Source organism: Aythya ferina, assembly GCF_964211825.1.
Source record: "Aythya ferina genome assembly, chromosome: 7".
NCBI lineage: Eukaryota > Metazoa > Chordata > Aves > Anseriformes > Anatidae > Aythya > Aythya ferina.
The window spans coordinates 7,664,433-7,677,770 of record NC_140302.1 but is presented as its reverse complement, the minus strand read 5'-3'; the positions used below and the strand labels follow the sequence as shown (position 1 = coordinate 7,677,770).

Genomic DNA, 13,338 nt, shown 5'->3' with positions numbered 1-13,338 from the left:
GAAACCCAAGGCTCCAGCACGTCTCCACCAAATCAATAGTCCTGGGGCCTTTGAAATTTAAGATGTTGCTTCAAGTTATGTCAAAGCTGATCTCCTGGGCTGTATAGCAAAGATGGCTCCTTTGCGAACTGCCTGCCTTTTTCATTTCTCTAAAGCATTTAGGATATTTTTGTGGTGGGTTTGTTCGGAAGGCTGAGCTTCCTGCCCAGCATATCCACCTTCCTCTGAGCTGAGAGACAAAATCTTTGTGGTTTTGTGGCATCACGTGCTTTTTTTTTTTTCATTATATTTGGAGGACAGGGTGTTCTTAGCAGCCCATTCTCAGCATCCTAACATTAATCCTGAATTTTAAAGTAAAAAGTGTAGGTGACTCTTGGATATTTTTTTTCAACTGTAGTAATTAGATTGGAATTAGACATGTTCTTTTTTTCTATAAACTACCACGAAGTTAACATTAAAAGTTACTGTTTATAGGAATAGTAGAAATGATCTGGAGACGGACAGCTTTACATCGTAAAAAAATAGTCATCACAGTCCATCATTTGGCAGTTACAGCAGAAACTCCAAACCAACTAAGGCATGTTGGAGAAGGAGAAGTTTTCAGGATTCATCATCCAGGTGGACAACCAGCTCAGAGAAAAACATAGGAAAGAAAGTGATCCAAAATTTAAGCCTTAGATTTTGTACCTCAGCAGTATGTTTCAGTGCATCAGCACATTGAATGCAAGTTAATCCCCCCATGTTCTCAACTTCTTGCAAATCTTCTGCATTACTAAGCACATTAGGAAAGGGAATGGAAAATGTATATAAATTCTCCTGTGGCATAATGTCAAAGTCTTGCATTAGCTAATTGTAGCTACTTGTTTGTTCCATATTTAAACATTTGTGGCAGTGATAACATTATCAAACACCAAACGAAAATGCTGCCTTTTTCTTCCTTATAGTAATTTCTTTTCCTGTACTTCTTTTGAAGGTGTACAGGTAAATATAGGAAAGCAGATTACTTCCTCAAAACCCAGGCATCCATGAAAAAATTATAATTTAAAAAAAAAAAAAAAGGAGAAAGAAAGAGAAATAACTTTTCTAATGAAAGACACAAAAATTTGACAAGTAGGACAAGTAGTCAGAATACCCATTATCAAAATGTTATACCATAAGTGGACAAATTGGGATTTATACATATTTCACTTTATCCTATAATTTTGGAATTCAGTGATCTGAGACTCCACCCAGTTGTCATGTTTATTTTTAACACTGACATCTAGTAAAGATTAACGTTAGAAAGAGAAACACAGATTTGTGTTTCAACTAAGTTTAGAAGTGTTAAATATCATTTTATTGAACATGTGTCTTGTTCAAACTGACCGACTAGTTTTTAGGTTTGGTAGGAGATCTACTTTCTTGGCTCTCTTGTTCATTTATTTTTTGTTTCTGGACAATCTAACAATAAAACATACTAAAAGAAAACAAATGATCTGTAACATGTGATATGGCTTTGCAAAGACTTTTGAAATAATTTGCATGGCAGCTGATTACACTGCACTGGATGGGTGAGGCTCATGAGAGGTTCAGCAATCTGGTTTGCCATCCATAGGAGGAGGGACAAATTCTCCAGAATTACATTCTTAATCATACTAAAACTTACTTTTTGTTGTTGTTGTTGTTGTTTTCGAGATTTAGTAAATTTTGCTCACCCTAGGTTTTTCCTTACCTTCATCATTGCTTCATCCCCTGTGTCACCGCCTTAATCTCCCTTTTCCCCTGAAACACCCTGGTTTGATTTAGATTGAATAATGTCAAATAATTTAGTTCAAACAGTTGAATTAAAGTCCATATGCCGTTTATTTACTCAAAATGAAATAAAGTAAAAAAAATAAAATAAAAAAAAAGCTCTAACCCCAAAACCAAACTCACTTTTATCACTTTCAGTCTGGAGTAAATACAGAATTTTGTTCTGCTTTGAGCTGTGGTCAAAACATGTAGCAGAGCAGCATTGTGCAGCTCCAGTTCAATAAATAACTTGGGAGCTCAATAAATAACCTTAGAGATGAGGAAAAATGTTTTTCTTTGTTTTATGTGGATTGTTTAGGTCTTTGTACCCTGTCTCCATGAAGATTAAATGGCGAGCACAGGCTTCATGCAAAGATAATAATTATGAGTCTCAGTGTGAGATGCAGAATAGTGCCTTTGGAAAAAGAAGTTTTATGTGAGATTGGAAATGCTTGTGGCTGCGGGGAAAACGAAAAGCCACCAATATGACTACAGAAACCCCAAGTGGTTTTAAAACAGGCAGATAAATACATGCATACATATGTACGTGCATGCATATATGTCAGTATATGTACTTGAGCACACCAATATTGCACCAAGCAGTGATTGCAAACCTAGAATCAGATCGTGGAACAGGAAGGTACTTCTATGAAAGCAACAGCAAAATGATGGCAAAATTGAGATATCCACAGGTGTTTTGAGAAACATAAGAGCAATGAGGAAGTTCATTCCATCTTCAAATTTTCCTGGCTTTATTAAGTTCATTAGTCCTAAACCACGTTATAGAAATTACATATCACAAAGATCTACAGCTTCTGTTCTCTGGCAGGCAGAGACAAGATTTATGTTGGTGATGTGAGCTATTATGTCTGCATTTTGCGCCATTGTAGATGAAACCACTGAAACAGCATTAATAAAGAATTTATAATGAAAATATTAGGCCATAGAAGGTGAATTCTCCTTTATTAGTGTATATTTCTTAATCACTTCTACTTGTGTTGCGAATCTGTTTGATGTGTCTCTTTGCCATCTGAGAATCAGCTTTTTGGATCTGATCTCCTTAAGCTGTAGGCGCCTTGGTGTACACCTGGGAACCAGTCTGATTTCTGACAAAGACTGGATGCTGTAGATGCCATCCCTCCTTGTATTTTCCCTGTAACCTGAACCGTTACCACACAAATACAGAGGAAACTGTTCAATGCTATGGTTGTAGGGACAGCCTGGGAGAACTTTTGAAGATGTCACATCTCATATTTCTGTTATTAAAAAATATAAGGATAGATATTATATTAAATAAAATGCCATCGCATGAATGTTGTCTCCTAACTTAAAAGGCAAGCTGAATTCCTGATGGAGCTCATGACAAACAAGATGTTGTCTGCTGGCTGAGGCCAAATTCCTGCAAGAAAACCAAAATAGAAGTCACCAAGTGGCACCTCTTACTGTAAGCGTAATGTTTTTCCCAATCACTTAACTGGCAATATTATTGTGAACAGCTAATGGAGGAATTTAGCAAACTAAGAGGCCTGGTAGGCCAGCGATGAGGCTGCTTTCTCATTTGGTGGTGACTAATAGGGGATGAGCAAGATGGAAAGGATAGTTCAGTTGTAGTTTTCTTTGGGATTTGTACCTGTTGCTTAGAGCTAGCTGGGAATGGTTCAGGGTTCAGAAGTTACCATGGTAACATTGGCAAGCAAGCAAACAACTCCCTTCAATCTCATCTCGGGAAATCAGGCTAAAAATAGGTTGCTGAGGCTTAAGGTTAAAAGTAAAGACGTGACAAAGCAGTGGTGTTAAAAAGCCAGCTCTTCTCATCCCTTAAAAACATCCAAGGATTGCATTTCCCTGCCAGAGGCGGTACATGTATTACTAGTTGTAGAAGGCTTTATGAATATTGTACATTAGCTAGCAACATCTTCTGACTTGAAACTAATGCTGACAGTTGGGTTTTCCCTTCAACAATGAGTTTTGGAAATGGCTTTTCAATTTAATGGCATACCCTCATAGCAAACAGCAGTACCTGGTGTAGCCATGGGTTAAAATCTACTTCATATTCTAATGAAGCTGATGGCTGAAGAGGTAAGAAGAGAACATAGATTTGGGGCAAAAGAAGAGTTTCCATTGGTGAAATGTTGGATTGTGCAGGAGGTGACCTGTGTGTGACTGCAGAAAGCATGTGGCGGGAATGCTCAGGTTCTACAACCAAGCTCTTGTTCAAGTGCATTGTGCTTTTCATGACGGAAACTTGTTTTTCAACTTTTCTGAAGGATAGGTGGTGAGCCCATGCAGTTAGGCTTTCACAGCTTAGTGAGGGGACACGCCTTGCTTCTAACCAGTGCATTTGTCTACTTTACCCAAGGTCCAGTTGAAAAGTGAAGAGTCAAAAACTTTTGCGATGAAAATCCTGAAGAAACGTCACATAGTGGACACGAGACAGCAGGAGCACATCCGCTCAGAGAAGCAGATCATGCAGAGCGCTCACTCGGACTTCATCGTGAGGTACTGTCCCTCTGTCCCACACACTGTCGTGATAGAGCAAAGGACAGCCAGTCTCAGCATTTGATAAAACCATATAGGTTTTATCCATGCATCACTAAAAAAACACTTCAGCCATATCTTCCCTGCAAGTGACTGCAAATACAGAATATAGAATAAGGTTTTTTTGTTTTGTTTTGTTTGTTTTTGTTTGTTTTCCCAGGAAAATATGAAATTATTCTGCCCATAGGGAATCGGGGAGTTCTTCCCAAGCCTGAACTAAATCCATGTCTTGACTGATTTGCTTGGTCCCTGCACCATGCTAACACGGCTTTGTGGCTCCTGGAGCAAACACATTGCCATCCCAGATCATGGGCAGATTTGCTGATGCCAGCGCGTGATGCTCCACATAGACATACACACCATGACTTAGTGTTGCCCCTACTCAATAGGAATTTTCCTCTTTCTTCTGAATTTTCCATCTCACAAAAGGAAGTTAAAAGGCAGGGTTTCATCTTTGGAGATCACGTGCTGTTATGTGAATGACCGGTTGTATCCATTGCATATTTAAGGTATATTTTGTAGACTTGATTCATTGTCCCTTGACTCATCTTGAGCAAATGCACTGAAATTGTATGCTTCCTGAAACTTAAGCAGATGCAGTTCTTCAGGGAACAAAACCAGGTGTTAATCATTTTTGTTTTGACCCTAATATTGAAGTTTTCTGATGCTTCAAGTTTATGAGTATCTGTCTGCAGGAAGGAGAAACAGTCCTTTTATATGTTTTAGGTCAGGATCAGAGTGCAGGACCTCTGACAGGGTAATGCATTTCCCCAGTCTGGAGCTATCTAAAAGACAGCCCTCATGTCTAAGCCAAGGATGCTTCATCCCACCCCCAAAGAGATGGGCTGAAGCCCTTGGCTTTTGCTGGAAGAGATCAACCCCTCTCCCAAAAAGTGCTGGAGAGAGGTGTGCTAACTCAGGAGAGAAACCAAACCACTGTGACAAAATATAAGGGCAAGTGCATGGCGGGGATGGCAACCCATCATCTGCTAAGGGGGTATTTCCTTCACAGGCAGAACCACTGCGAGTGTTGGCCAAAAGCCTGGCTGATCCCTGGGATTCCCCAGGAGCCCAGGCTTCACCTGTGATTCATTGGTGACAACTGCACGCTGACATTGTACCCAGCTGCAGTTTCCTTCACACTGTAATACTTGATTCACAAACATGCCCCCATTACCTAGGCTAGAGCCAAATATACCTTGCAGGCTATTTTAGCCTATAGATCTATTTTCTGAAGCCTGAGCTGGCTTAGTATGTTGGTGTAAAGAAAGGTGAAACACAGAGCCAGCTGACCAGAGGGACATCTTAACACCATTTCCAGAATACCCACTCCTAAATAAAAAACCTGAGCCTACAGACATTTGCTTATGGAGCCACTGATATTCATAGCTAATAAAAGAAATACACTGCAGTTCCTTATTTCTAAGTTTTTTGTTCTTTCAATAGGCAAGTGGGAAAAAAAAAGATGCAGTGGTCATAGGTCTAGGGCAGAATCACACAGAATTGTAGGGGTTGGAAGGGACCTTGAGAGATTGGGTCCGGCCCCTTTGCCAAAGCAGGTGCTTTGAATGCTGAGAAACAGTGATAAGATGAACTTTGAAGTGATCCCAGTCTTCTTCTTGTTCCAAAGTGAGCCCAAAATGGAAAAGGTGACAAGAAGACAGGATGAAGGAAGAACTTTTTCCAGTTCTTTATGGCCTGGCAGTTTCCATCAAAACTCAATTTTTGATTCAGTGCAGACTTCCCAGCACGCCAGTGTAGAGGACTTCAGTCAGGCTGAGTTATTTGCTGCTGTTATGTCTCATTATATGTTCTTGTTTTTCTGTGTCTGTCCCTAGCTATAACATCACTATATGTATTTATATGGTATTATATAATTATGTTACACTATTACTTGCATACACATGTAAAATGATCTGTACACTATTGACAAAGCAGGCAGCTCAGATGTAGGGCCAAACTGAATCCCTTTTTTTCTTTCCATATCATGCAATATTTCCTGTCCTTTAGAGTAACAAGCCTTCCCTAAACACTTTTCATACCCCTTAGACATCCTGCACAGGAGAGGGACTTTCTAAGCCACAAAGCCCAACCTTTTCTTATTGCAGCTGCTGGAAACTAGAAAATGTTCACTGGCTTATCAAAGCCCATGCCCACTTTTCCCTCTCACTTCTCCTTTTGCATCTCCATGGGGATTTTGAGTTTTCTTCTACTTTCTGTCCTAAATTTATTCATAGCGTGTTTGTACCCTTTTTTGGGCCAGGCCTGTAGCTGAGATACTTTTTTTCTGGGTACTACAGGCAGAGATGTTACCATTTTGGTAGACAAATTGTGTTTTGAGCCTTTAGGTTAAAGGTAGGTTTAAAATGATCTTGAACCAAGGACAACCTCTGGGATAACAGAATGGGAAAGACAAAATTCCTGAAGAATAGAATTGTTTTCCTAATTCTTCATGAAACTGTTTGTGAAAAATCTTGGAAAAGTATTTCAGTTAGGTTTTCAAAATGCATTAAGCCAAGCAAAGGAAAAAAAAAAAAGAAGAAGCCAAATATCACTCAATAAAATTTACTCATAGATAAACTGACAACTTTACAGAACAAAATGCTATGTGTGGATTTGGTAAAGGAACAAGCAAGTGTTGAGCCACGGATGTTCTGCAGCAGATCTGTAAATATTTAGATGAGTAAGAAAATGAATAAAGGAATGAATTCCAATATTGTGACATTTCAGACTTATAACTGCTTGATCCACTGAAATACTGTGGTTTCATACTTCATGCTATACATCTCATGTATAAACTTTGCACTTCTGTTAAAGTTGATAAATAATATTTGATTGGCCAGATTTGATGCCCTTAAGATGTTCTGGAAAGTAAGCTTTCAGCAGGGCTGCCTTAACAAGAGAAAGTAGTGCTTTATTTCAGCAGCATTTAAATTAACAGGCAATCAAAAATATTTAATTATTCATATTTGGGGTTCTTTAAGATGTAGGTTTTCTGTAATCTTTAATGTAGATGAAATTATAGTATTGTAGTATAAATTTTATTTTGTCCAACTAGCAAGAAATATGGTGTTTTTTTTTTTGTAAATCCATAAATTTTAAACATATGAAATGGCCAATTAGTTTGTTCCAACTTTTCTGAGATGCATAACTGAGGTTTTAAATGTCAACATAGGTAATATTATAGTAAGGGAAGCTCTAAAGCACAAGTCTGTTTTTTTCCATTAAATTTCATTGTGGCCACATATAGTACATTTTAGCTACAGAATATTTCACAGGTAGATAAGCACTGAGCTTTTTTTTCTGTGATTTTTTTTTTTTGTAATCTTATGACCTCTAATGCATGTGAAAGCAAGGAAAAGCAAGATTGATTCAGACAGCAGTAACAGACCCTGTCCTAGCTTCAGCAGGACAATCAGCAAGTACCCAATGTCCTGCCTGCATCACAGCTGCAGTTGCTGGAATTTTTTCTGTTAAACATGCTAAAAATGTATCAGGTAGCTGCTGCTAAACTGTGTGCTGTGCTATGCAAACACACACAGGAAACAAATTCTGTCTAGCATCATAGTGTGAAGGCATACCAAACCCACGTTTTGCCCTGTACCTTAATATTAACAAAATGCCTGCAAAATGAACCAAATCCTGCCTTTTTAATTATTTTTTTAACCCCCTGATCTATCACACGGCCTAGTCTTAAGGTGCCTGATGGGTTTCCTTTCCCTGACAAGCAAATCCCTTCCCCACCCTTCTTCTCCTGTCTTCCTGCAAGAGATACTGCTGCCCACCTCAGAGCTTTGGGGGGAAAAATTGGTTCAATATTAAAATCAAATAAAGTAGCTGACACTGAATTCCCTATGTTTATGTCTATAGTTTTATAATTGCACTTGTTTAATATATCACTCTGAGAAGGAATATGGGTTCATAAATCCTGGCCCATCTATCTCTTTAGACAAATTTTCCTCCACATTCAGCCCCTATGATGAAGAGGAAGGGTGCTTTTAGATACCTAAATGTCAGCAGGTTCTCTTTAAACTTGACTAAATCAGTAGTTTTAAATTCTGAAATTAATCACAAATTGGGCAGCACTTCCTTGAAATGGAAGAAGAAATACAGTAGATCTACAGCTGTATCTGTAGCACGAAGAATAAGATGATACAGACATTGTTAAAATTGTAGGAAAACTTCTTTTTTTTTCAAGCAAATCTGGAAAGCCAAGTGTCAGGTTATGCCATTAGAAGTGTCAGACTTTATATTTAATACTCAGAGCTATTGTAATTGCTTCTTTTGCTCTGATACACTTCATTAATTGAGTGAAATCCAGATGGCAACTGGTCACAAGCAGTGTTCACCAGGGATCAGCATTGGGCCCATCCTCTTTAATATCTTTACTGATGACTTGGATGCGGGAATTGAGTGCACCCTCAATAAGTTGGCAGATGACACCAAGTTGGGAGGAAGTGTTGATCTGCCACAAGGTAGGGAGGCCCTGCAGAGGGACGTGGACAGGATGGGTTGATGGGCAGAGGCCAATGGGATGATGTTCAACATGGCTCAGTGCTGGTTCCTGCACTTTGGCCACAACAACCCCATGCAGTGCTACAGGCTTGGGGCAGGGTGGTTAGAAAGCTGTGCAGAGGAAAAGGACCTGGGAGTGTTGGTTGATGCTCGCCTGAACATGAGCCAGTAGTGTGCCCAGGTGGCCAAGAAGGCCAACGGCATCCTGGCTTGTACCAGGAATAGTGCAGCCAGCAGGACCAGGGAGGTGATCATCTTCCTGTACTCTGCTCTGGTGAGGCCACACCTCAAGTGCTGTGTTCAGCTTTGGGCCCCTCACTGCAAGGACATCGAGGCCCTGGAGCATGTCCAGAGAAGGGCTGTGAGCTGGTGAAAGGCCTGGCCCACAAATCCTGTGAGGAGCAGCTGAGGGAACTGTCAGTGTTTGGTCTGGAGAAGAGGAGACTCAGGAGAGACCTCATTGCTCTCTGCAGCTACCTGCAAGGGAGGTGTGGGGAGCTGGGTGTCAGCTTCTTCTCACAGGTAACTCATGATAGGACTAGAAGGAATGGCCTCAAGTTCACAGAATCACAGAATCACAGAATTTTCTAGGTTGGAAGAGACCTCAAGATCATCAAGTCCAACCTCTGACCTAACGCTAACAGTCCCCACTAAACCATTTCCCTAAGCTCTACATCTAAACGTCTTTTGAAGACTTCCAGGGATGGTGACTCCACCACTTCCCTGGGCAGCCTGTTCCAGTGCCTCACAACCCTTTCAGTAGGGGAGGCTCAAGTTGGAAATGAGGAGAGACATTCCTTCTCAGAGAGAGTGATTAGGCATTGGGATGGGTTGCCCAGGAAGGTGGTGGAGTCACTGTCCCTTGGGGTGTTTAAGGAAAGGTTGGACATGGTGCTTAGGGATATGGTTTAGTGGCTGACATTGGTGGTAGGGGGATGGTTGGAGCAGATGATCTTGGAGGTATTTTCCAACCTTCATGATTCTGTGATTCTACAACTCAAATTCCCATCTTTTTCTGCTGAATTATTTCCCATGAGATACAAAGGACTGATGAGAGATTGAAATGATCTCCATAAATTCAGCACTAGCTCTGTAAGATCCTCCCAGTCTTGTGGGATGAAGCACATGGTCTATGAGAAGTGGGAACAACTGGCACCTTGACTTTTACTGTCAATGTTATATTATTTTCTTGTTTTCCGATGCTAGGCTCTACAGGACATTCAAGGACAGCAAGTACCTGTACATGCTGATGGAAGCTTGTCTAGGTGGAGAGCTGTGGACAATTCTCAGGGACAGGTGAGTATTAAAAAGTTATTGTCATAAAAAGTTGAATATTTTTTAATGTGCCTTCAGATAACCAAGGGTCTTTATCTTTCATTTGCAAAACCTGTCTTACTATGTTATGTTTAATTTAAGATCCCCAGAAGATAAGGAAATAATACAATATTTCTGTTCCCATGCAGTTGACTAGAGACAAAGGGAATCCAATTATAACCGAGAATACCCTTAGGACTGATTTAGGTTATCTCCAACATGTACAAAGCTTTATATAAATGGAGACTTAGCTCAGGCTACCTTCTCATGACATCTCTACAAACCTGGAAAAGATACAGAAAGTAGTGGTGGTAATGATGATAATCATGTGATAAACTGTATTCATGATAAGTGTCTTCATCTCTGAAGCGTACTGTGTTCATACCAGAAGTACTCCATACCCCTGAATAGTTGATGGTACATTTTAATGTCAGCCTTTTCTGATCACAGAGATGGCAGCTACATCCTAGGTGCCCATGCTACTGATCCTCATGTTTGGGAGCCTGTCTGGAAGTTCAGGCCCTTGATAGGAAAATGGGGGATTGTCGTAAGGGTGTCAGAGACTTTGGGCACCATGTATGAAGGCCAACAGTGACCCTGCAGGGTGCAACCAGGGGTTGCAGTAGGTGCAGTGGTGATTTCACTCTCACTGTAGTCTTGCAAGAAATGGTTGAGAGATACAGTCCTTCCAGCACAGCACCTTTATGCATTACTGACATGGCCTTAACTTTGGACTTTAAAAAAATAATGGCATTAATCAGATATCACATTTGTGAATAAAATCAATGGGAAAGTGCAATTTAGAAATAAAAAATGCAAAGTCCGTCAAAGCCTTTTGAAAAATCAGTATTTCCCATCCTGTCAAAAGACCTGCATTTTTCATTTCAGTGTATGAAATTCTGCCCCCCCGACTATGAATAGCAGCCTCCACATCTGTCACAGAGACATTGCAATAAGTCATAAACCATAATGAACCATATCTATTAACATTTCTTAATGCTTACGAAGAAGTCAGGTATAATAGCAATGAAGACCAGAGGAAATCTCAGGAGGAAACCAGTAATTCTGTGCGGGGGTTGGGTCAAGCTTTATTAAGGGCCATTCATCAACGTGGGACACAGGATCGTGCATTGAATCCATAGCTTAGCATTATGTGATTGGGGCACAGAAGTGCCATGGAAAAAATAGTCTGAAAGCATGTAATTAAATACCGCATCGTAATGCACAGGCAAATGTGGTCCTGGTATTTCCTGTCTTTGGAGGATTTGACCTTGCAGTGTTTTGTTTTTGTTTTTTGTGTGTAAGCAGGAGGCAGGTGGAATGTGGGTTGTGTGGGTGTACATGTTACATACACATAACACAATGGCGGGGCAGGGAAGTGTGCGAGCAATCGCATATAAATACGCAATAGAATCATAATTGAAACATGATTTAATTAAATTTGGAAAGTGAAAGAAATGCATTGGAAAGATTGATCAAAAAACATGTATAAAATTACTTTTAATTAATTATCCATACTGAATTTTTATAATTCTTCCTTCTCCTAAAACCATGCCTTCTCTGTACCATTAAAAGGAGAAGAGTAGCAAAGTTAGCAGGTGCTAGAAGGTATCCTTCATCTTTGTCAGAGCCTGATAATTCCATCTTCAATTCTCTCAGTTTTAAATTGTGGTTCTGCTGCCACCTAGCTTAGATGCGCTTCTGAGCTCTACTCCAGCCACAAGCTCAAGGCAGGCAGCGGAATATACTTTGCTTCTGAAAACTGCTTGCAAACTTGTACTCAAATGAGGATCAAAAAGCACACAACGCTGAATTTACGATTAACACTTCAAGTCCCAGCAAATGCATTTTTTCTGTCTTTTGTCGCATATGAACATGAGTATGGGAGTTCTTAATCTTCACAGTTCAAAATTCTTTCAGCACCTAAAAGTCAAAGATTATAATAAAGAAATCAACTTTTACATAGAAGGCACTTACTTATAAATTTAAATTCTACAATATGTAAATACAAAATAAAAATTACAGTATTTTAGATTCAAATGTTTGATATGAATGTCAATTGAAGGCCAAGAAGCTAACTTAAAAAATAGAAATATATGTAAATTTATGTAAAAAGGTCAGTTCAGCAGCAGTCATTTTCCAGGTATTGGGTGATTCTACTGGACCGTATGGATATTGATATATTGGATATCTTATATGGATATAAGATGAAGTCCAGAAAGGGAAGAGATTGTATTGGCCTACAATACGGTTTTAGGCTGTTAAGAAAAAGAAATTGTAAATATAAAGAATTGCTCTAGGTAAAATAAATATAGGTTAACTACAGCAAGAATAGCTCACCTCTTGCAAAAATCAAGCCCTTACTTTATATCCATGATGGTGATAATGACCTGTAGAAACAGCTCAGTCCTGTACCCAGAAATCACTTTATCATCTTTCTCTTTCTTGTTTTACACAGAGGTTCATTTGAGGATTCAACAACCAGGTTTTATACGGCATGCGTAGTCGAAGCTTTTGCATATTTGCATTCCAAAGGAATAATTTATAGGGACCTCAAGCCAGAAAACCTCATTCTGGATCATCGAGGTTATGCCAAACTGGTAAGTGCCTGCCATGTCTGGTTTTGCCAAATAAATAAATAAATAATTAAAAGACACCATTCCTGTCTTCTAGTACTGGACAACTAGTGTTATGGGTAGAGAAGATGGAATTAACCATAGAGGGTCAGAAAAAAAGTCCACCCAACCCAAGGTCCAGTCTCTGATGGTGGCCATCAGTAAATATTGAGATACGATCAGGGCCAGAATATCGTCACTCATCACTGGGATGTTTTCCCAACCTCCAGCAGAGTGAGGCTGTAGCTGAGCTGGAAAACGCTAATTCTGCTACTGAAAGACAAAAAGATACCGTTAGGAGACAGAGAGGACTTACATTGTGAGCTTTATAGGTGTCAGGTGGCATTTTTTTGCAGACTATTGTTTCTGAATAAGTTCCTTTGTATAAGCAAAAAAAAACCACATTATTCTTAATGGAAATGTTAACCATGACCTTGTCATGGCACAAGATTATTATTTTTAATTGCTCTGGATCATCAGACTGTTGCTGAACTGTAGCTGACTCAGCTTCTTGCTTTAGAAAGGGGATTGAAATTTGGTTTGTCTTTACTTTTGATAGCATTATAATGTCTGCAGGCTATAACTT

The 13,338-nt window shown here is 39.6% G+C and overlaps 2 protein-coding genes across 27 annotated transcripts in view; one reads left to right on the top strand and one right to left on the bottom strand.

The window, feature by feature from the left end:
- PRKG1 (protein kinase cGMP-dependent 1) overlaps nt 1–13,338 on the top strand; it is a 466,559-nt gene that overhangs the window by 440,155 nt on the left and 13,066 nt on the right. For all 6 annotated transcript variants that reach the window (XM_084525160.1, XM_084525159.1, XM_084525163.1 and 3 more), the window contains 3 exons: nt 4,130–4,269; nt 10,030–10,119; nt 12,596–12,737. In XM_084525160.1, coding sequence (XP_084381286.1) covers nt 4,130–4,269; nt 10,030–10,119; nt 12,596–12,737 — 372 coding nt within the window. The remainder of the gene's footprint in view (nt 1–4,129; nt 4,270–10,029; nt 10,120–12,595; nt 12,738–13,338) is intronic.
- The window catches only part of LOC311439477 (uncharacterized protein), a 127,114-nt gene continuing 125,326 nt past the window's right edge, over nt 11,551–13,338 (bottom strand). For all 21 annotated transcript variants that reach the window (XR_014694732.1, XR_014694738.1, XR_014694739.1 and 18 more), the window contains one exon: nt 11,551–12,060. The gene's annotated coding sequence lies outside the window, so the exon portion shown is untranslated. The remainder of the gene's footprint in view (nt 12,061–13,338) is intronic.